General features: G+C 39.1%; 2 protein-coding genes across 2 annotated transcripts; one reads left to right on the top strand and one right to left on the bottom strand.

Annotated features, from left to right (window-relative positions):
* The first annotated feature begins 1,619 nt into the window (after nt 1-1,619).
* LOC105227517 (dynein axonemal heavy chain 6) lies at nt 1,620-19,227 on the top strand. Its single transcript, XM_049455204.1, has 39 exons — nt 1,620-2,157; nt 3,214-3,560; nt 3,623-3,730; nt 3,799-3,943; nt 4,117-4,300; nt 4,358-4,419; nt 4,485-4,589; nt 4,725-4,820; nt 4,885-5,015; nt 5,081-5,255; nt 5,434-5,833; nt 5,906-6,016; nt 6,089-6,388; nt 6,453-6,840; nt 7,059-7,335; nt 7,394-7,737; nt 7,799-8,072; nt 8,379-8,831; nt 8,893-9,716; nt 9,779-10,373; nt 10,439-10,588; nt 10,737-11,048; nt 11,111-11,233; nt 11,288-11,371; nt 11,442-12,159; nt 12,226-12,402; nt 12,466-12,732; nt 13,467-13,652; nt 13,715-14,064; nt 14,123-14,264; nt 14,326-14,667; nt 14,740-15,042; nt 15,104-15,462; nt 16,032-16,212; nt 16,271-16,831; nt 16,886-17,079; nt 17,138-18,206; nt 18,269-18,739; nt 18,817-19,227. Exons 1-39 carry the CDS (start codon nt 1,859-1,861, stop codon nt 19,171-19,173), a joined length of 11,964 nt encoding a protein of 3,987 aa, XP_049311161.1. The 5' UTR covers nt 1,620-1,858; the 3' UTR covers nt 19,174-19,227.
* Nucleotides 19,228-19,236: 9 nt separating this feature from the next.
* LOC105227518 (xenotropic and polytropic retrovirus receptor 1 homolog) lies at nt 19,237-22,708 on the bottom strand. The gene is made up of 8 exons (XM_029550769.2): nt 22,583-22,708; nt 22,139-22,531; nt 21,811-22,072; nt 21,382-21,752; nt 20,975-21,317; nt 20,744-20,910; nt 19,631-19,764; nt 19,237-19,562 (listed from the first exon to the last, which is right to left on the bottom strand). The coding sequence occupies exons 1-8, from the start codon at nt 22,649-22,651 to the stop codon at nt 19,361-19,363; spliced, it is 1,941 nt and encodes a 646-aa protein (XP_029406629.2). The 5' UTR covers nt 22,652-22,708; the 3' UTR covers nt 19,237-19,360.
* Nucleotides 22,709-23,809: the final 1,101 nt, after the last annotated feature.

Below are 23,809 nucleotides of genomic sequence, written 5' to 3'. Positions count from 1 at the left end.
GATCAAAAACACGTTCTCCAAAAAATTCACAAATTCACGTTCATAGAAAAATCATCATTTCAGATGAAGCACATTTCTGGCTTAATAGCCTCGTCAACAACCAACATTGTGGTAATTGGGGTGAGTGAAAGCCCTGTTCAGTTCAGAAAACGCAATTGCACCCCAAAAATTTTAATGTTTGGTTCGGATTGTGATATGGTGATATCATCGGCCTTATTTTTTCGAAAGGCTGTTATCATCAATAACGAAATCGAAGCGAACGATCTATATTTCCAACAAGATGGTGCGACGCCTCATGTTTCACGTCTCGTTAATTTCGAGAAATGGCCCAGTCTAATGGCCTCCCAGATCACAGGATTAAAAGCAAGCAACTAGATTATTTTCTCTGAGAGTATGTTAAATCAAAGGTCTACGCCAACAAACCGTCAACGCTCGAGTAACTCAAAGTCGACATTTAGCACACTGTAGTCGATATGCTATACAGGGTCATCAAAAATTGGCATAAATGGGTGGATGGTGGAAATGGCCACTCAGTATACCTGTCAACTTGAGTAGCTAGGATAAAACATGCATTCTAGCACATTTTTGTCCAGTGTTTCGTGGGGCCCATTTAAGCCGATCGAAGAGATGAAACAAAAATCGCTAAAGAAGCTGAAAGCCATCCCAAAAAGTGCTTATGAAAAGTGTGCTGAGGATTGGAAAAATCGTTGGCATAAATGTATTACATCAGGTAAGGATTACTTTGAAGGCGACAAAATAAAATGATTTTTTTTTATTAAATCCCACAACAATAATAATATTAATATCGTCTTAATTTCAAATTGATCCGAGTAATAGTTTTAGAGATACAGCCTTGAGAACTTGCGCCGTCTTTAAAGATTTTTCAAGAACTACTCAACCGATCTTCATAAAATTTTACATAGGTTTTTGAGATACAATTCTTAAAAACAACTAATTGAAAAAAAATTGTCGCGAAAGTTTCACGGTTTTTAACCAAAAGTCCAATTTTCAGTTTTTTTTTCCTGCATCCAAGTTCTAAGTTAAGGTTTTAACTAAAACACATATTTTTCAGTTTTGATAGTCCTATAAGGAGTTATCCTGCAAACATAGGCGCATCTTTTTTCCGAAGGGTCACCGAAATTAGTGTCGCAATATTTAAACATTGAAGTTTAAAATATTTATTCCAAAAATGTCAGAATTTCATTGTTAATAGTGTATGTTTGTAATAATAAAAATTTATAATAAAATATATATCATTTTTAATATGAAAAAGAAATATTGAAAAAAGAGCTGTTTTTAAACCCTTAATTGCAGAAAACACCCACTAAAAACCTCAATAAACACATTTCGAGCAAATGCCAGAAATAGAAATCCAAAAATCAAATTAAACAAACTTCCGTTACTATGGCGATGCTTAAGTGACATCAAAGTATAAACAATAAACAAAATTTCATGAAAAATAAACAAAAATTTGTAAACAAAAATATAAACAAACAATCAACAGGTGCCTCACAACGTCAATGTTGCCATAGCAAAGCCAATAAACCAATGATAAGCGGGGCAACTTGGAAAGAAGTTGTTTGCTTTCATTTCAGAAATTTTCTTTTCACTGCAAGCAACTGTAAAGAAATATTTTCAATTCATAGAATATTTTTTCATTGAAAGCCACTGTACAACTTAAACGACAATAGAATTTTGATTTTCAGAAAAAGAAAATTATTCTTCAAACGAAGAAAAATTGTGAAAATATATTGATATACGGAAAAATTAAGAAAAATCAAATAAATATATATATAAAAAATAACGAAAATATTTGCAACAGCAAAATAAAAAAAATAAAAAAGGAGAATAATTAATCATGGATCGCAAGAAAATGGAGAAGTTGCGCTCTCAAGCGAAAGAAATGCAAATACGATACGCACCGTTACAGGGAAAGAAGGCGACATTTCACGCGAATTTACCGCAAGTCAGCAGACGCGCGAGCGCCATAGATAACAAATCAGCACGTCCAACAGTCGCTATGAAGACAGGTGCATCGCTCATACCGGATTTGAATAAACTAATTAATCGTGCGCGCGAATATCCCGATGACCGCTTCGTCTATTTGACTTATATGCTCAGCAAATCGAGCGAATACTTCACGCCCTACAGTTTGATGTGAGTATTTGCAAAGAGTGAAAGAGTGGAATATGGTTTGTGGTAAAAATGTATAACGTTCGCGAAGTATTCAGATTTTAATGAAGATTGATTTTTTTTTTCAAATCAAAAGTTACTTTAATGTTTTGAGAGCATATAAAAATATAAAATGTTGCCTACATTTAGGATGTATACAAAGTTTATGTAACAAGCGAAGTTTCCGGTAAAACTTATAGAGGACTATGCGCCTTAATTTATACTGAGTACGAAGGTTGCCATTTATACTTCGGTATTTGGGAACCCCAGTATTGCAGTATGATGCCCAAAACTTTATTGTAAAGCTTAACATTTGACATACGAACAATATTTGTGTTGTTTACAGTGACTTAAAATATTCATTTCGGCCAAAAAATGGAATTAAATCGCGAACATTTTCGATTGATTATTTTTGACAACTTTCGACGTAGGTTAGCTCAGAAACAGTGCTTTGATGAGCTTAATTCAATTTTTGGCGACGAAACTCCATTAAAGACGAGTGTTTAACAATGGTATGGTGGATTCAATCGAGTTCGTGGCTTATGCTAAGGCAAATTTAGTGAAGGTCGTTTAAAATCAGTTCCTGTTCCGGAAACTATTGATGATACGTGTAGGTTCATCTGTAAACTAAGCTAAAGTTTATTCGACATTTAAAGACCCTCTAGGTGACCGCTAAGATATTTCAGGAAATTTAAATGTTAAAATTATTTTAGAAACTACTCCATGGTGATTGGAAAGTTGAAGTTTCCTCCTATGCATTATAACATTCTGAAAGCACAATTGTGGCTTTAGAAGGGTTTTTTAAGGCTTATGAGCAGCGGAAAAGAACAGTTTGCTATCTTTGGACCTTTTCACACTTTTTTGTACGAAGATTTAAATATATTATATAAGACTAATAAATTTTACATAAGCTTTCTTTTTCTGGAACAACACTCTTAAATTTCGAATACAGAATTTATAAAGTTCAGGCTTGATGAGATACCTTTTGAATAAAAAACCTTATTCCATACACCCTTTATATTTCCACCATCTTTCGAACAGGGAAGTGGAATATGCGGACTTACCGAATAAGCATCAATACTTCACGATGAGCCGACATGGCGTCACCTATTGGCATTTGTCCGAGAACTTTTTCACGCCACTCACACAATGGCAGCAGGAGTTTCAACAGTTCCTGAGCATCATTAAAATACATAGTTTCGCCGTGTTTCGTGTGTGGAAGGGTTTCAAAGTCTGGGAGAAAACGGTGAAATGGCGCAAGCAGAATGACGCGCGCAATTACTTGAGGGAACATCTTTTCATTGCCATACCACCACTAGCAAAGGCGATACTACAGTTTCGCGCAGATATTGTACAGTTGAACAAGTTGTCCTTTCTCAATGTTGCAGGTAATCGTTTTTATACTGTTTTTGGTGTGGGTGTAGTATCGTTATTTTAATTAAAATTTCAGTTATCGAAGAATGGCATCCTTTTTACTTTCTGGAGACGCAAATGCGCGTATACGAACGCATGAAAGCGACACTGCGCGAGTTCCACGATCGTTCCAAGACGATGTTATGTGAGTTTTCGAGTACCCGAATGTAAAAATTAGTATTTTTTTAATTTTTGTTTTCTCGTCGCCGATAGTTGAAGCCTGCACTGCAGCTATAGTACAGCGTGGTTTCTTTCCGACGGACGAAATTAATTTCTTTCCATCCATTAAGAAAATGAAGGAAGCCATGAATTTCACGGATCGTGCGAAGAAGCGGAATTTTTGCAAAATGCTTTCCAAGTAAGTTAGAGAAATTGTATTTGTTGTGATATTTTTCTATTCCGAAGTCAGCTCAATATCGATCTACGCGATTCCTTTTACCCTTGAACTTTCCTACTCAATCCCTACAAGAACTTCATAATTTTTTTTTTCAAATCTGTTGCATCAAGCCACTATTCTTAATCTTTTTTCAGCTTCCTCAGCTATTGTGACAATTTAATGTATAATATGTTACATCAGCTGACCGCAAAGAGCTTTCGTGCATTGGTTGAAGCAATGGCGATGCATCACAAAATCGCACCAACCATGGAAGAGTTGCAAGAGAATCAAAGACTAGATGAACAAATCGAAGTTCCGCGGCCGGAAAATATACCAGCGGTACTAAAACAAAAATTAACTACAAGTCGGTATTTATGTAGTCTTCTTTTATTATAGAATCCATTCTTCATCGCAGAGCTATATATGCTAACGGATCGTATTGATGTGGATCCCTCCGAGTATGAATAAAACTGTAAAGTGAAATATTTATTTTATTGCTCACAAATGTTTTTTTGTTCACTAGAGAGGTACTGAAGCATATTTTCCAACGCATATCTTCATTGATTTTGGAGACAGTGACCGAAATGGAAAACTATACGGATGACAAGCTTTTTAACCAATATACAGAGTGTGTAACTTATAGATTCTATTAGTTGATTTCTCCTACTGTGATTCTCTTTTTTCATTTACGCTCTTGCAATCCCATATCTCTTTCTTTCTATTACTCTCTTTTTCGCTCTCAATCACTTGTAATCTATGTTAGACCTTCCATCATGGGCCGCCAGGAGGAACGCTTAGCAATTACCGCACCAGATTTGAACTTTCTCTTGCGTACCGATGTCCAATTTCAAACCGATCGGTGAGTATTCGACTTCATATAATTTTGTTTCAAAGTAATGCGGTTATCTCTCTCTCTCTCCCAGTAAACTTATATTTGCTTACATACGCAATGCGTATGAAAAGGCGATGCTCTATGCCGAGCGTTTCGAAACTATACGCATCAATTATGAGATAGATATGACGACAGATCCGAAATTGCTTACATCGGAACGAGGTAGGTGTTTTCAAAAATAAAAAATTATATTATTTTTTTGTTCTAATTCTTATTTTCTTCTTTAGGTTTGGATGCATTGAGGGCTTACTGTAATCGCTACTGCAATAATGTACGCGCTTTGGATGGCATATTATCGGTTGTTAATTTGGGGCTCTTAAAGTTGACCCAATCGAGTTTTAAAGAAACCGTTACGCCGATCTGTCATAGTCTAACAAATGTGCTTGCTACATATATACCAAAGTGAGTATGGACTCAGGAGCCAAAGAAGATAGGGATATTAAACTCAAGTGAAATGTGGGACTAAGATTCGAAATATTCCTTAAGGGTTTTACGATATCTTGAAGGCTGAAACACATTTCATCAAAACTCAATTTAGTCAATGTAAAACCTCTACTAAAACTTCTACAATATTTTACAGACTAGCTGCCGACGAGGTAGATCGTATTACCCAAGAGGCACATGATGTCATCAGCCTCATACGCACCGAACCGGAGACCACTTTGGAAATTGTCGAACATATACGTATGCTGGAGCGTATTGATGAAGACTTTACTAAGCTGTTCGCCGATATCGACTATGCGCACGATCTCTTCATGATCATTAAAGAATTCGAAATACCATGCGATGATGAGCGACGCGAAGACTATATGGATTGCGAAGATCTTGTGAATAGAGGTAATGATATGCTGAAGGAGGCACAAGGGAAGCGACCGGAGTTCATAAAGCAGTTAGACGAACGCATGCTAGCCGATATTGAGATATTGTATCAAGAGATACATGAAATAGCGCTTTCGGTGCAAGTCCCAGAACTATTAGATGTAAGTGAGGAGGAAAAAATAGTATTAAGACTTTTCTTATTAACTTAAATTGATTTCTACTCTCATGAACAGTTAAAAACCGGCAGTGCCAAAGCAAAGAGCATGTTGGACGAGTTGTTCAAGCGGCTTAGCGACTGTAAAGAGCGTGCTGAAGAGTATATTGGCTATCAGAAGGAATTCAAGGTAATGGCAGCAAATTTATAAAGAGTCTATAAATATTGTGGCTGACTTCAAAATATTTCTCTCTAAACCCAGATCGACATTTCGCAATTTTTCGAAATGGACAATACATTCCAAGAAATCCGTCTACGCAGCAATTTATGGCAATCGCTGGACGAATGGTTTGCCGCTTTAGACACTTGGGTTGATACCGAATTCAATAACTTAAATGTGGAAGACATGAATAATTTGAATATGAAAATAATCAAAAACTGTCTGCAATTCGAGAAATATTTACCGCCAAACAATATAGTGCCGAAGATGAAAAACTCGGCCGAAGAGTTCAGACAAAAGCTGCCAGTTATTGGTTTCTTACGAAATCCCAACTTGAAGGCGGTAAATTTATGCATTTATTTCTGTTTCAATATGCTTTTACATAAATAATTTTTTTTTAATATAGCGTCATTGGACCGACATAGAGACTGCGCTGAACATACGCGTATTCCAAGAAGAGGGCATACGCATATCCACCTACGAGGCGGCTGGCGCCTTCGAACCAGAGAAGGCCGCTATACTGATGGAAATTTCATCACAGGCTACCGGCGAGTCACAGCTCGAAGCCATGCTTAAAACTATTGAAAATATTTGGAAAGAAACAGAATTGGCGATCGTCAACCATCACGATCAAAAGGACGTATTTATTTTGGCCGGTACGGAGGAATTGCAAGTGATCTTGGATGATTCGACGGTGAACATCAACACAATTGCGGCTTCGAAGTTTGTCGGGCCAATAAAACCTAAAGTAGAAGAGTGGATTGAGCTGATGGAGCTGTTCAATGAGATGTTAGGTAAAAAATATGAGACTTTTTTAAGCTTTTAGCTGGCTGAACTCAGTATAAAACCACTTTGGATCGTAAACGACTCAAAGATATAGACATTATTCATGAACATAAAAACCAGCTAAGTTTAAATCCCACTCCCTAACCCCATCATTCCTTTTAGTTTTTGTCTCCAACCGCCTCCTTATTTTTTCATCCACTAATTTACCCTTCATTTTCATCCCAAGAGGTCTGGTTGAATTGTCAAACAACATGGATTTACTTGGAAGCAATATTCTCCTCACCCGATATACAACGGCAATTGCCGCAAGAGGCCAAAATGTTTTTCGCTGTCGACAAAAGCTTCAAAAATATTATGCGTCATGCGAAGAAGGTTGCGCTAGCGCTGCCCGTCATGACCGATCGGAATACCTTTGATGAAATCAATGAAAACAATCGCTTATTGGACTTGATTAGCCGCGGCTTGGAGGCATATCTCGAAGTTAAGCGCGTCGTCTTTCCAAGGTAATACAAATTTTATAACTTCCTTATGGATATTAAATATTTTTATTTTTCATTATAGATTCTACTTCTTATCCAATGATGAACTGCTCGAGATATTAGCGCAGACACGTGTGCCACAGGCTGTACAGCCGCACTTGCGCAAATGTTTCGACGCTATATATCGGCTGGAGTTCGGTCAGAAGGAGAGCGGCGATGGTGGCAAAATGATACCGACCAATGATATAATTGCCTTCATTTCGCCCGAAGGCGAAAAACTGCTCTTCGGTAAAGGTCTAAAGGCACGCGGTGCCGTCGAAGAGTGGCTCAGCAAGGTCGAAGAGGCAATGTTTATTGCCGTCAAGCGGTATATGCGTTTCGGTTATCAATGTTATCCGGCTAAGGAGCGAGATGAGTGGTTTCAGGGTAAAAAATTTGATTTCGATTTTCAAATCTTTAAAATTTCAGAAAAAATACTTGTTTTCAGACCATCCAAATCAGGTGGTGTTAACTATATCCCAGCAACAATGGGCTGCCGATGTTCATTTTATTTTGGATAGCCCAAGAGCCGATCCATCCATGAAGATCAAAAAAATGAAGGAATTCGAGAAAAAATGTTTCAAAAATTTGGCTGCCTTAGCGGCTCTAACTCGAAAGGATATAACTTCCTTGCTGCGTAAAGTACTTTGTGCGCTCATAACCATTGATGTGCATGCCAAGGATTCGGTAACACTTTTAATCGATAAGGAGGTGACGAAGAAGTGAGTTTATATAGAATATATGTATATAAAATAGCCTTGGGATTTCTTGTAACTCAAGTTTAGGGTACTTACTAAAAGCCGTGATCCTACTCTTTTCTATACTTAAAATCTCAATGAGTAACATAATAGATTTCTGCACTTCTTTTTGCAATAGTGACTATTCTCCATATCCCACTTGGGCGGTAAGATTAGTAGACCTTTCCTTAATATATGTCAAAACCCAGACCCTTTGTTGGATATATTTTATAACCGACAAATATTAATACTCTTCTGTGTATCAATATTAACACAGTTTTTCTTTCTCAGCACTGACTTCAACTGGCTGAAGATGTTGCGTTTCTACTGGAGCTTTGACACCGACAGCGTCTATACACGCATGGCATCTGCCAATATACCATACTACTATGAATACTTGGGCGCTGGCGGTGTACTAGTGTTAACACCATTAACAGATCGCTGTTATCTCTGCTTGATGGGTGCTTTACAAATGGACCTGGGTGGTGCACCGGCGGGACCAGCAGGTACGGGCAAAACGGAAACCACTAAGGATTTAGCGAAAGCTGTGGCCAAACAATGTGTTGTCTTCAATTGCTCTGAAGGCCTAGACTATAAAATGATGGGACGCTTTTTCTCTGGTTTGGCGCAATGTGGCGCTTGGTGTTGCTTTGACGAGTTCAATCGTATCGATATCGAAGTATTGTCCGTTATTGCACAGCAGTTGATTACTATACGCAATGCCAAAGTGATAAATGCGAAACGGTAAGAATGTGTCTCAGTTCGTGTCGAGTTATATGTCTAAAGAGTTTTAATCCCTACACAGTTTCATCTTTGAGGGACGTGAGATCAAGCTGAACAAATCTTGCGCCGTTTTCATCACCATGAATCCCGGTTATGCCGGACGCACAGAGTTGCCCGATAATCTAAAGGCGCTCTTCCGTCCCATGTCGATGATGGTGCCGGATTACGCGCTCATCTCTGAGGTTATTTTATACTCGGAGGGTTTCGAATATCCGAAAATTCTCGCACACAAAATGGTGCAAATGTACAAGCTGTGCAGCGAGCAGCTCAGTCAGCAGAATCACTACGATTTCGGCATGCGTGCGGTTAAGTCAGTATTGGTGATGGCGGGCGCGCTAAAACGTGCCGCGCCTGATCAACGTGAAGACATAACACTGATCGCCGCATTACGTGACTCGAATATACCGAAGTTTTTAGCTGAGGATGCCGGCCTTTTTCGTGGTATACTTAGCGATTTATTTCCGGGTGTTGAACTACCGGATTCATCACATCCAGATTTGGAGGAGGGTATGATCGAGGGTCTTAAGTTGAAGAATCTGCAACCGGTAGCAATCACGCTGCGTAAAGGTATACAGTTATATGAGACAATGTGTGTACGCTGGGGTGTCATGTTGGTGGGACCGACCGGAGGCGGTAAAACAGCAGTACTCCACAATCTGGCTTTTGCATTGAATTACTTGTATGAAAATGAGGTTCCCGGTCCAAACTTTCGGCCAGTGACCATGCAAACCATGAACCCAAAAGCGGTACATATCAATGAGCTGTATGGTTATGTTGATTCCAAGACCCTCGAATGGCAAGACGGTTTGCTTGGCTTGGCTGTGCGTACGGCGGTGAACTGTGAAGGTAAAATTGTCCAAAGCTTACACCAAAAATGTACCATAAACACTTGCTTTTCTGCTTCGCAGAGGAAATACATCAGTGGATCATATGCGATGGACCCGTCGATGCAGTTTGGATTGAGAATTTAAATACCGTACTGGACGACAATAAAATGTTGTGTCTAGCGAACTCCGAGCGCATCAAATTAACCGCCTGGGTACACATGGTTTTCGAAGTACAAGATTTGGCACAAGCCTCGCCTGCTACGGTCTCACGCTGCGGCATGGTTTATGTTGATCCCGATGATTTGGGTTGGCTGCCCTTAGTCGATTCGTGGAAAGCAAGCGATGTTCAGAGTAAACTGACCGCTGAACAAATGGAGTTTCTTTACTCGCTCTTTATCAAGTATTTCGATAAGAAATTGAAATGGGCTAACAAATACGGTACCTACATGATACATCAGGTCACAAGTGCCAAGGTTTGTCTACTCTGTGAACTGTTGGCTTCATTAATCGAACAGAAGAAGTGGATTAATAGCACACCGAATGAGTATAAGCCGTTGCTGAGTAAAATGTTTGGTTGGTCTGTATTGTGGGCGGTGGCGTCAAACTTCAAAGACGCCGAAAAGGATAGTTTCGAACGAAAGATTAGAGACATTGTGGCAGATGATGCGAACTTTGAGTAAGTTGACAGACATGAGTCTTGCAGCAAGTTTTTAATGAATGAATGATCTTCTACGAACACAGCTTTCCTCCCGGCACACTCTGGGATTACTATATCAGTATGGAGACTATGAAGTGGGAAAACTGGAATGCCATAATTGATAAATTTGTTTTTGATCCTGAAATGAAATATTTCGATATGCAAGTACCAACTGTGGATACAACCAAGTATGGGTGAGTGCAATGAGCTTACAAGCTTATTTGAAGTCCTGAACTGTAAGGAAGTTCTGCGAGTGCTATAAAATATATCAAATTCTGCACTTATAGTGTCTTTGTGCCTAACTAACACTGTTAAAACGTTCCATTTCTTCATACTCCTTAGCTACGTCTCAGAGTTGCTTTTCATGCGCAGATTTCCCGTTATGTTTACGGGTGACACAGGTGTCGGCAAATCTGTTCTCGCTATCTCAGTACTAAAGAAACTTTCAAAAGGCAATGTGGTACCAGTGCTCCTGAATTTCTCGGCACAAACAGGTAGCTTGCGTACCCAGGAAATGGTTGAGGCGCAACTGGAAAAGCGAAAGCGTACACAGCTTAGTGCACCCTTCGGTAAAATGGTGATTGTTTTCATAGACGATGTGAATATGCCAAAGTTGGATACGTACGGCAGTCAACCAGCGATTGAGCTCTTGAGGTAAAAAGCATGAGAAGGTAGACAAGAAAGCTCATTTTCTTAATATGTTTTTCTTGCCATAGACAATTTTTGGATTTTAAAGGTTTATATGATCGTGAGAAACTCTTTTGGAAAGAGATATTGGATGTGGTGCTTGGTTGCGCCTGTGCGCCGCCAGGTGGTGGTCGGAATCCGCTTACGCCGCGGTAAATAAGTAATAGTCTTATTAAATACTCACATTAAACTATATTTTTCTGCAGTTATGTGCGTCACTTTGCGCTCTTCTCACTGCCTAAACCGAATAATGACACCTTGACGACTATATTCGCTGGCATACTTACAGGGTGTGTATTATTTTATCGTCTCTTTTACTTCTTAGTATTTTTCTACAAGAAATTATGTTTTTTTTTTTAGTTTCCTGGACTCCTTCTCATCTGTCATACGTCCACTCTCCATACCCATAGTCAACGCTTGTGTCGATGTTTACTCGAGAATTGCCAATGAAATGTTGCCAACTCCGGATAAATCACATTATATTTTTAACTTGAGAGATTTATCGAAATGTGTACAGGGCATTCTACAAGCGAGCAATACGCATTATAATCAGGAGATACAAATTTTACGTCTCTTCTTTCATGAGACAACACGTGTCTTCCACGATCGTTTGATCAACGATGAGGATAAGGGCATATTTAATAATATAATGCATGAAGTTTGTTTGAAACATTTTAATAGGGAAGTTTTGAAGAAAGACGAACCACCTATACTCTTCGGTGATTTCATGATATTTGGTAAGCCCAAAAACGAACGCATCTATGAAGAGATCGGTGATCATAAGAAGTTGGAGAGCATACTCAACGACTACATTGAGGATTACAACTCAATGACGGGTAAAAGTATGCGCTTGATACTCTTTCAGGATGCTTTGGAGCACACTGTGCGTTTAGCGCGTTTGCTGCGCAGTGATCGCGGTTATGGTTTGTTGGTAGGCGTGGCAGGTATGGGTAAGCAGTCGTTGACACGGCTCGCTGCCCATGTTAATGAGTATAAATGTTTGCAAATTGAGTTGAAACGCAACTATGATATTAATGGATTTCACGAGGATCTCAGACTCATATATCGTTTTGCGGGCGTGAGTTCCTCTAATATTGTATTAAATCTTTTAATTATTAACCCCGTAAATATAAACATTTTCCAGATTGAAAACAATCCGGTAGTCTTTCTAATGATCGACACACAAATTGTCGAAGAAGAGTTCTTAGAAGATATCAATAACATGCTTAACTCCGGTGAGGTGCCGAATCTCTTTGAGGGCGATGATTATGAGAAAGTAATATTAGATGCACGCGAAGCTTGTAATACCGCAATGGCTGGGGTATATTTATCTTTGGATACTTTTTCTACCATTTTCTAAAATTCTTATCTTTTACTCTTTCAGGGCTGCAGTCGTGACGAAATTTATAAGTTTTTCATCAATCGCGTACGCAATAATCTGCATGTCGTGCTCTCTATGAGTCCGGTTGGTGACGCCTTTCGACGACGTTGTCGCATGTTTCCGTCATTAGTGAACTGCACTACCATTGATTGGTTCTCAAATTGGCCTACAGAGGCCTTGTATTCTGTAGCTTTGGGCGTGTTACAAGATATTGCGCGTGATAAAAAGGATCGTGTCGCCTTGGCTAGCACGACAGTTTTTATGCACAAAGTAAGTGAATTTTCAACTACGGACGATGGACGGGACAAGGACTGAGATGAGTAGGTTCTTGTAGCATTTACCTCTATATCGCTATGTCTGAATTTGGTGTCCCCGCAAAACTAATACGGTTGTATAAACTGACGTTGAGCAATACCAAAAACTCCGTCAGGGTCGGAAAGGCCTCTCCGAGCCGTTCGATACCAGGTTTCAGCCAAAGCGAAAGACTAGATGTAGAAGGACCTGACCTCGCTTGAAATCTTCAAGCCAGATTGCGAAAAGAAGAACGAATGAAGCGTTGTTATTAACTCAGCAATAACCGCGTAATCGGTGTCTACGCCAGTAAAGAAGAAGAAGAAAGTTTAATAAGATAGTTTAAGGATGTGTTTTTTTTATTAAATTCGAGAGTTTTTGGCCTTGTGGGTCACTTGAGAAAGTTCTGTTGTAATGAAGCTTGTACATGACTCTTCAAACTTTCTCAATTCGAGAATTATAGTCCATTGAACTGCTGATTAAAGAGGAACGGGGTGTAACAGTTCAAGTTTAGGGAGTCATATTTAAGCCTTCCGTCCTTATCCGATAAATTTCGAAATCCTCCGTAATAGATTAGATTGAACCTATCATCACTACATATCCCAAAATTATTCTCCTAAAAATTTTTCTTCCTTCGAAAACATAGTCTAGCAACGCAATTCTGGAGCTCGATCTTCGAAAATTAAGCTATTATATTTATTATTTTCCCACAGACTGTTGAAGAAGCTTCAGTACGTTTTTACAAAGAAATGAAGCGACACTACTACACCACACCAAGCAGCTATTTGGAATTGCTGAAGCTGTATCAAAATCTATTGAAGGTTAAGTCCGATGAGATAATCGCAAAACGGAAGCGTATTGCCAATGGGCTGAATAAAATTTTGGCGACTAATGACATTGTAAGCTTGACACTTAATAAGACACCACATATCCACTCTTAAATTTTTTTTGCGTTTCGTAGATTGCTGTTATGCAAAAAGAACTGGAGGTAATGGTGCCACAATTGGACGAAAAGTCTGCGATCATGAAACAGTTGGTTGATCGTCTCAACTTCGATACGAAACAAGCGGATCAAGTAAAGGAGGCCGTTATGCGCGATGAGAATGTAGCGAAAGAGAAGGCTGCCGTCTGCAAAGTGATCTCAGACGATGCCAATAAAGATTTGGAAATCGCGATGCCCGCGTTGCGTGACGCTGACGAAGCGTTAAAGAACTTGACCAAGGCTGATATCAATGAGCTGAAGTCTTTTACCACACCGCCGGCTTTGGTACAGTTCACCATGGAGGCCGTGTGCATTTTGTTGGGCTCCAAGTATTATTTGCTTATAGAAAGTTATTTGTGCTTTTTAAGTTTACAAAAATATTTTCAGAACCGATTGGGCTTCGGCTAAGCGTATCATGGCCGATGTGAATTTCTTGAAACGCCTCTTTGAGTACGATAAGGAACACATTAAAGAAGATGTGCTCAAGAAACTTAAGAAATATATAGAGCACAAAGACTTTCTGCCAGCGGTAAATTTAGTTAACAACTTATACTTCGCTCTCCTCATAGTTTTTACTTCCTCATCTACAGAAATTGGAAAAGGTCAGCAAAGTTGCTTCGTCGGTTTGTATGTGGGTCATCGCTATGGACAAATTCTCCAAAGTTTATAAAGTGGTCGAGCCGAAATTGAAGCGCAAGGAAGCGGCGGATGCTGAGCTCAAAGCCATCATGACGGTACTCAAGCAGAAACAAAAGGAATTAGCTGCTGTTGAAGCTAAAATACAAGCGCTACAAGAAGACTTAGAGGAGAAAAATCGTGAATTCAAAACTATACAAGACGCTGTCGACTTGACTTATGGGCGCATCAATCGCGCCGGACGTCTAACGTCGGCGCTATCTGAAGAGGAAATACGTTGGAAAGAAACTGTGAAGGTAGTTATAGATTGATAATATACTTGAAAGTTTTAGTTATTCACATCAGCACACTTTTACACATTTCATCAGACCCTAACACAAGATCTGCAATGTGTACCGGGTGATGTATTGGTCTCAGCCGCTTGCGTCGCCTATCTTGGCGCCTTTTCGACGGAGTATCGCGACGAAATGTGCACACAATGGGTTGCCAAATGTCAGGAGCAACAAATACCTTCAAGCGGTGAATTCTTTCTACTCAAAGTACTCGGCGATCCTTACGAAATGCGTCAATGGACCATGGATGGCTTGCCCAAAGACACGGTTTCAATTGAGAACGGTCTCTACGCTACGCGTGCACTACGCTGGCCGCTTATGATCGATCCACAAGAGCAGGTGCGCAATAATTTGTGTAAATACATTCATCCAAGATTGTGATTTCATCTATCAATTGCAGGCTAATCGCTGGATACGCAATATGGAAAAGGCAAACGGCCTTATAGTATGCAAGATGACTGACGGCACTTTACTGCGTACTCTGGAAAATGCCGTGCGTCAGGGATTTCCGGTGTTACTTGAAGATATTGACGAAAATATTGATCCATCTATTCGGCCGATACTGCAACGCGAGACTTATGTACATGAGGGACGCGTCTACTTGAAGTTGGGCGATGTAGTCATCGACTATGATCCACATTTCAAGCTTTACATGACTACGAAATTAGCGAACCCCCATTATCTACCCGAGATTTGTATTAATGTTACGCTGGTGAACTTTTTGGTAACAGAAAATGGTTTGGAGGATCAACTGCTGGCGTAAGTTTTTAGAATTTTTGGCACTTCCTTGTGAGTTCCTTAGGATTGATAAAGTTAGAGCACTAGGAAATTTTTAAAATGCTTAACTTAACACAGGTATTTAAAATTAGCGTCTGGGTAGTATTTTTCCATGAATTCTTCAAGTTTTGCGATTTAATCTTAACCTATAAATATTCGTAGAATATTTCCAGACAAAGAGTAGTAATTATCGGACGCTTTTTCCATAAAAAAGACAAGGTTTTGGTATTGTTAAATAAACTTTAGAATCGAGAAAGTGTACACAGCAAAAGCCTTCCTTGGTTCTCTATAAACGGTCGATTCACCTTGGTTCGAAACCCATTTATTAATAAGACCAACTCAGATAGAAAATCAAGCTATAATCTCGAATATAAAAGTTGGTGTAAAGAGTAACACATCCTTAGGTTATCATACAAATTTAACCTCAAAAAATATATTCCCCAATTTTGCCACCAAAAATAGTAAATTTCAAATTTCCACTTATAATGCTGCGGTCCAGCTTAAACTTATCATTTTCTAACCTTCCTTTCCTTTTTCTTTTAACATTGTAGTGATATCGTGGCCATTGAACTACCGGCTATGGAAATACAGCGTAATGATCTCATTGTCAAAATCAACACAGACAAGCAGCAGTTATTGGCTTTGGAGGATAAAGTGCTCAAATTGCTCTACAACTCACAAGGAAATATTTTGGATGACGAGGAGCTCGTTGAAACACTCAATGATGCCAAGGTAAGTGCCCTTCAAACCGCTCCTTATAGACACACATTTCTAACACTATAGCTTTCAGGAAACTTCATTAATTATTGCCACTCGGCTCATCGACACCGAAGAAACGGAGAAAGTCATTACGGCCACACGCGAAAAGTACCGCTCGCTAGCTTCGCGTGGCGCCATACTTTACTTTGTTGTTGCCGGTTTGGCTGATGTTGATCCTATGTATCAGTATAGCTTGAAGTACTTCTCGCAAGTGTTCTGCAATGTCATACGTCAAGATCATCCGAAACAAACAATCGAAGAACGCATAAATCAATTAAAATTGGATGAGTTGAAGGCGATTTTCGAAAATGTTTCACGAGGCCTCTTTGAAAACCATAAGATTATATTTAGTTTTCTGTTAGCGACGGCAATCGAAAAACAAGAGGGTCGTATAACACAAACCGACATGAATTTTCTGACACGCGGTCGTGTGGGCGCTGTGCCTTATAAAGAGAAGCCAAGCAATATTTTACTAACAGATGAAGACTGGGAAACTTGCCTATTTCTGGAAGAAGAATTGCCAGCATATTTTAAAGGCTTTCCGGCGGCTCTCAATAAACCTTTCTATCTGGAAATACTCAAAACCAGGGAGGTGAGATTTACTTATATTGAAGCCAGTATACTGAATTGATGGACTTCGTTACAGGTTTTCAATTTCACCACCTCAAGAGAACAACCAGTCGATACTTGGAACAAACGTTTAACAATTTTTCACAAGCTCATGTTTATACGCGTTTTCCGACGCGAGCGCTTTCTGCTACACGTTGTACTCTACTTAACGGCCACCGTTGGTAAATACTTCACGGAAACGTCAGCGACAGGCAGTCAACTGAAGACTGTGTATGTAGCGTGTTTAAAACTAAAGACTCGAAATGGTTTAAATTTTCTGCCTTCTTAGTTTTGCAGATACCAATAGCATCACACCTATGGTCTTCGTACTCTCTACCGGCTCCGATCCGATGGCTGCTTTCCTCAAGTTTGCCGATGAAATGAAGTACATGGATAAATTCTATTCAATCTCGCTGGGACAAGGACAAGGACCCATCGCTGAGAGTTTGATTGAGAAGAGCCTACGTCTGGGTCATTGGGTATTCTTACAGAACTGTCATTTGGCGACATCGTGGATGCGTCAGATGGAGACAATTGTGCGCAACATCACTTTGGGCATAAGCAAGGCGCATGACGATTTCCGTTTATTCCTCTCGTCTATGCCAACAAAGAGTTTCCCGATCAGCGTGCTACAAAACTCCGTAAAACTAACAAATGAGCCACCCAAAGGCATTAAAGCCAACGTTTTGGGTGCACTCAACGATTTGGAAAGGACTTTCTTCGAAAAGCATGCGCTACATGCGAAGTGGCGTGCTATCGTCTTCGGTCTCTGTATGTTTCATGCGGTCATCTTGGAGCGTCGCAAGTTCGGTCCACTCGGCTGGAATATTATGTACGAATTCAATGAAAGTGATCGTGATTGTGGTCTAAAAACATTGGAGTTTTTCATAAATCGTCAGAAAGTGGAAGAAATTCCATGGGATGCAATATTTTATATAAATGGCGAAATCACATGGGGTGGACGTGTGACCGACTATTGGGATCAACGTTGTCTGAAAACAGTATTGAAGACATTCTCGTCACCGAGAATTATCGAACCAGGCTACAAATACTCGCGTGGTGATCCCTACTATTGTGATCCACAAAGATTTACCGTTGAAGAATATATACATTATGTACAGAATTTTCCAACGATTGAGGACCCAGAGATCTTTGGCATGAATCAAAATGCAAATATCGTATTTCAGACAAAGGAAACGAATTTTTTTATTAGCACACTCTTGTTGGGACAGCCACGCGCAGCGGCCGATGAAGGACAAGCTGAGGAAAATGAGACGGCACTGGAGATTATTCGTTATATACAAAGCGTGCTGCTGACGAAGATAAAGCGAGATGAACTACATGAGTCGCTGACAGTAGTAAGTTAATTTTTAGAAGATTTAGTTTCAAATACTACAAAATTTTTTTTCAACCATTTCAGTTGGACGCCAAGGGACAGTTACCCTCGCTGACTACGGTGTTGGTGCAAGAGATCGATCGTTATAATATTAGCTTGAAAGTAGTACACGACAGTCTCATAAATCTGGCTAAAGCTATTAAAGGTCTTGTCGTGATGTCCGAACAATTGGAGGAAGTCTTCAAGGCTCTGCTCACCAATGTAGTGCCCAATCTATGGGCTAAGAAAAGCTTTCTCTCAATCAAACCACTACCAAATTACATCACAGATTTTCAGCGTCGCATTGAATTCATACAAAATTGGGCGCGTAGTGGTGGTCCACGTTCATACTGGATTAGCGGTTTCTATTTTCCACAATCTTTTCTCACCGGTTTACTGCAGACGCATGCGCGTAAACGTGTGCTGCCCATTGATTCACTGAAGATCGACTTTAAAGTTTTCGATTGGGTTATCATACAACAGGCGGTGTTTGAGCGTCGCGTTAGCGGAAAGGATGTGGGTCGAAAGATATCTAAAACTATGCGAATTTTGAAATTTTTGTTTAAACTAATAATTCTTTCTCTCTCTTTCAGTTCGGGGCGCTTTATGGCTCGCTACCTGAATCGACTGAAGCTGGCGTCAATGTGCATGGTATATTTATTGAGGCAGCTCGTTGGGACTCGCAAAAGGGTGGGCTCTGGGATGCCGAACATGGCGAACTCTTTAGCCGTTTACCAGTTGTACGTTTTATACCCTGCTTGTCCTTAACACCAGGTGATCGTTATGATGCGCCACTCTATAAGACCCAAGCACGTTCTGGTGTACTCTCAACAACTGGTCATTCTACCAATTTTATACTCTCCATATTATTGGAGAGCCGTAGTCCACCTGATTTCTGGATATTACGCGGCACCGCTTTGGTTTCGGGCGTTGCAGATAATATTTCATGAATATGCTATGTTGATTATCATATGATTTCATTACTTTAAATAAAAAAAAACTTAAACGAGTGATATTTTCGTATTTATTCGGAACAAAATATGGTGAACATTAAGAAGAATTGGTTTACTTCCGCTTTAAGGGATTTAAACGATTTTTATCTCCCTTGCTCTATGGTAGCTACTCTCTTTTTCTTATTTAATCCTCCTTCATATCAATGGCATTACCATTTTCGCCTGAAGATCGATTGGTTGTGCCATCGAGCTCATCCATTATACGCTGCAATTGGATTTCATCATCTGGATCAATTGTCGCTACGAATATGTCACGCACAGCACGAAATTTTCCCGCATTGAAAAGGTGTTCATTCTCCAAACGAAAGTAATTCCAGACATAACGTCTAAAGAAAAGTTTACATAGATATAGTAAGTATTTTCCAAGTACTCGGGGTATATAGTGTAAGATTACCTAAACATTTCCAGTCCACTGGCTATTGAATTGCTGTGGAAAACAGTCATATAGCCCTGCTGATATATGTACAGCTTAAGAGCCCAAAATATGCGAGAGAGAAAGTTCTCAATTATGGCAAAGTAATAGAAGCCCTAAAATGCAAAGGTTTTAGAATGAATTGAATTTTAATGTGTATAAGACGTAACAATGGCGAAAAACCTCCTGGACTCTAATAGTTCATAATATTACTTGCCAAAGAAGTTTCTCGCCTCAACAAATCATTGAAGGAGTTGTGAGAAAACACTGTGATCAATTAGTTTTTAGTTAAGTAGATATAATATACTTTTTTTTAGTTTTTATAAAATTCCTTCAAACTTTCAAGATTTCCTCGAAATACAGTATTTGATAGAGTTAGTTGTATTTGATGAACTAACCTCACATCCACTTGGCTAAAAGTAAACAAACATCATTGGTTTCAGACAAATGTAAACAAAAGAGTCAATGACCTGATAAATTGTAAAAAAAATGGGTCATTGACTCCATAAGATGTTAGCTGAATGCTCATTGACCCCAAATGTAAACAAAGGTTGGCTAAATATAAAAAAGGAAGGGGATGGCACTGCCCACACTTAAGTGGAATCAGATACCTTAGAACCTGCTCTACCGATTTCAACCAAATTTAGTATATAACATTCAAGCCATAATAACATTGAAGCTGTTATAACCAATTTCGTTCAGAACAAACTACTTAAGCAGCCCAACCGAGGCTATAAAACTGGATGGAATAGGGTAATAACCCCGCTCACACTTCTTATAAAGGTTCCGTTAAAAACTACTAAAAGGGCGATAAATCAATGGACTTTATAGGAGCTGGGCTCAAAAATAAACGATGGGCACCGCCATATCTTAGGACCTGCTCTACCGATATCGACCAAATTTGGTATATAGATAATGTTACCTCCACATGCCTATGTTACAGTGCGAAATGGACGAAAACGGACTACAACTACACCTACGCAAAACAATAACTAATGAATGTATCGAAATAAAACTTGACCTTGTATAACCTATAGGCCTTATACACCTGAATATTATTTCCCTGTCTTTAAAAAGTATATTTCTCCCACTCACCGCCGGATAAAGTATTTGATCACGCAGAAAAATATTTTCTCCACTAAACTTCTTGAACACACCAAAATCCATAATCATATCCCAAACGAGGGTATAAACAGTTTGCGTGACGTTCGATATTATAAAGAACCACACAAAGGGGTTGTCAAAGAAATATTCATAAGAGTCTAAGAAGGCGAAATTGGTCAAAACTAGAGTATATAGTACTTGACGCTATCTCCTTGTACTTACGTCGAGTGCCAGCCATGAGATAACCGAACAATGCCACAAGAAATGACATCGAATACTTGCCGGCATTCACGATGAATGGGAAAACTTTGCGGGTGTCATGATAGCGCCTTAAACACTGAGCGAAACGAAACCAAGCAGGAAGTACCAATACGATAGGGAAAAGTAGCTGATTCCGCGCCAAACACGCAGGCGGGTCAGAAGTATTGTTCAAATCGAAATTGGTGCAATAAAAACAGACCGTGTATGCATAATCCACCAGACAATAAGCGAGAGAGTTCAGCTGATCGCCCAACCAGAATTCGGCGAAACCCACATGGAAAAATGGCGCACACATAACGCGACCCTAGCGGTGAATAAAAGCTTTGAGATATGTGAAAGATGTGATTAAAGACAAATTCGATGGATACCATGACTTTTAGAAACCATTTGCGTGCAGAATAATTCAAAATCGGTAAAGGATTTATAAGAAGTGCGACCATTGTGATGAGCAGCATCAAGGGGAAGACGAAGCGTGGCGTATGCAAATATGCCGAGTGTATGAATGCAATCATGGCAATCGTAATGAGTACCGCCAAGGCGACAGCCATTTCCATGACATGCGCCGCAGTCAGATACTGACGTGGATCCAATTCGAAAATGAGCACGTGATTAACACCAACTTTGCGCCAACCATATATATTAACGCTAATTAAAGCAAGGTAAATAGCTATGGAGTAGGGCGCACGAAAGAGACGAATACAGGCTTCCAAATTTGTCGCATCCAAATCCGTCATATAAACTGAAAGTAATTTTCTGGTGGGTATAGCTTATTACGCTGGATGTACACAAACACTCACGTGATATGCCCAGTGCTGAGAATAATACCACCAGGGCGCCCATATAAAGCCCAACACGGAATGAGGTCCAAGGATGGTGTACATCCTCAAGCGGTGGTACACGTAAACGCTTCATGGCACGCTGCCGATCACCATTCTCCAAATAGTTGGTTACTACATCCTCGGTATCGTGTATTAAATTCATTATCTCGCGATTGGTGAAGAAGAATGCGGTATCTACATTTGAAAGAAACCACTCCTTGCCTTTGGTATTGTGCAGTAACTGAAAGTGGACGTGCCGCGAATAGTTGTGAGAACGATGTAGTGTTATCTACAAACTCGTACAGACCTTATCGTGCTTCTTTAAAATCTTTCTAAAACCTGTGTGATTCAACGATTGATAGTTCTGCAACAGCACTAGGCTGAGGTACAACTCACTAAAGGCAAAGCGATATTCTCTTTTCTTCTTCTTTGAGAGCACCGTTAAGAGGTCCGGAACTGAGACACGGCCACGTTGCTCAGCATCACTTAACGATCGCTTCACTTCACTGATTAAGGCCACGTGTTTGCGCTTTGCTTCAGCTAATTTTTCAGCAAAGAATGTATTGACCTTTTGTAGTTCCATGTCGCAGCGATCGAAGAATTTATCATCGAAAACTGCTTGATATGACTGTATGGCACGTAACTCTGATTGATCGGTGGGCGCATTGTCAACAGCTATTAAGAGCATTTCTTTCAATTGCTAGAATTTAGGTTATTATGGGATAGTCTATTATGTTCCGCTGTTACTGACCTCGTAGTTGATGTACTGACTGCGCCATTCCGGTGTCAAAACTGCAGAAAGTCTCTCCGTGAATCTCATTTTTTTTTCAAATAATGATTAGTGATGTGTGAAAATGTTACTAGTTTTTAAACGATAATATCAAAATACTTTTTTTTGAGTGTTTTCAAAAACTTTTCAAAAGTTTATGTGAGAGTTTTATAAACGAAGCACTTTTTAAATCTCAATTAATTTTTAGTTTTGAAATACTTTTAAGAATTTGGAGGATCACTTTTGAGACCACTAACAAAAATGCATGAGAAGCATTGCATAGTACGAAAAGGCTTTATGCAGCCATCGTGAAAATCACATTCTCGGGTCCTGACCAACCGATTTCAACTAAACTTAGAACGTAGCATTTGTCTCATATTTCTATGTTACAGAGAGAAAATGAACGAATTCGAACCATAACCACGCATACTTCTATTGTTTGATTCTTTCATATTCTAGTATACAAATCAAGAAGGTATTAATATAACGCGATAAAATTTTAAATTAATAATTACTTTAAAGTATGCCACTTCAAGATCAAAAATTGTCCAAATTTGTCAAGTTCTAAGTTAAGATTTTAAATAAAAAACGTATTTTTCACCTTAGAGAATCTTGTAAGGAGTTATCCTGCCAACGCGGGATCATCTTTTACGAGGGGTCACCGGAAATGGCGTAGCAGTTAAAATTTTTTTTTTACGAAAATTTCAGAAATTATTTGTTAAGAGTAGTGTATGTTTGTAACAATAAAAAAATCGTATAAAATATTTTATTTTTTATATGAGAAATAAATTGTTGAAAGAGGCTGATTTTTACCCGAGGAAACCCATGTAACCCCTTTAACAGACATTTGAATTATTGTTTAATAAATTTTTTTATTTATTATGTGGACCCAATATGCCAAATACCAGATTTAAAAATTAAAATAATCTTTTATTCTAAAAATCGGATTAATAATTAAAAATGAAAATTGTAATCCTAAATAGCGTAAATAAATAATCCTAAATTTTTTAATTAAAATTCGCAACACTGTTTACGGTGATTATAAAATTTTCAAAATGTCGTATTTAGTTAATCATAATCCATTCAGGAAATACTTTTCTTAACTATACATTCATTCATATGTACATATATTTCTCATATACAGTTGAACTTCCCTAACTCGAATCCCCATAAAATTCCAGTTAGAGACACTTCGACACTTATGGAAGC

Source organism: Bactrocera dorsalis, chromosome 4 (assembly GCF_023373825.1).
Source record: "Bactrocera dorsalis isolate Fly_Bdor chromosome 4, ASM2337382v1, whole genome shotgun sequence".
NCBI lineage: Eukaryota > Metazoa > Arthropoda > Insecta > Diptera > Tephritidae > Bactrocera > Bactrocera dorsalis.
Note: the sequence above shows the minus strand (reverse complement) of the source record. Positions and strands in the feature narration are given on the sequence as shown.

What these genes read in the sequence shown, in the direction of transcription:
- LOC105227517 (XM_049455204.1), top strand. Translation starts at nt 1,859, where the DNA reads ATGGATCGCAAGAAAATGGAGAAGTTGCGCTCTCAAGCGAAAGAAATG. An exon ending in ATTGCTTACATCGGAACGAG is followed by an intron (nt 5,016 to 5,080) that starts GTAGGTGTTTTC and finishes TTTCTTCTTTAG; the next exon opens with GTTTGGATGCATTGAGGGCT. An exon ending in GCAGATGATGCGAACTTTGA is followed by an intron (nt 10,374 to 10,438) that starts GTAAGTTGACAG and finishes CTACGAACACAG; the next exon opens with CTTTCCTCCCGGCACACTCT.
- LOC105227518 (XM_029550769.2), bottom strand. Translation starts at nt 22,651, where the DNA reads ATGAGATTCACGGAGAGACTTTCTGCAGTTTTGACACCGGAATGGCGC. An exon ending in AATGGTTTCTAAAAGTCATG is followed by an intron (nt 21,318 to 21,381) that starts GTATCCATCGAA and finishes ATTCACCGCTAG; the next exon opens with GGTCGCGTTATGTGTGCGCC. An exon ending in TCTCATGGCTGGCACTCGAC is followed by an intron (nt 20,911 to 20,974) that starts GTAAGTACAAGG and finishes TCGCCTTCTTAG; the next exon opens with ACTCTTATGAATATTTCTTT.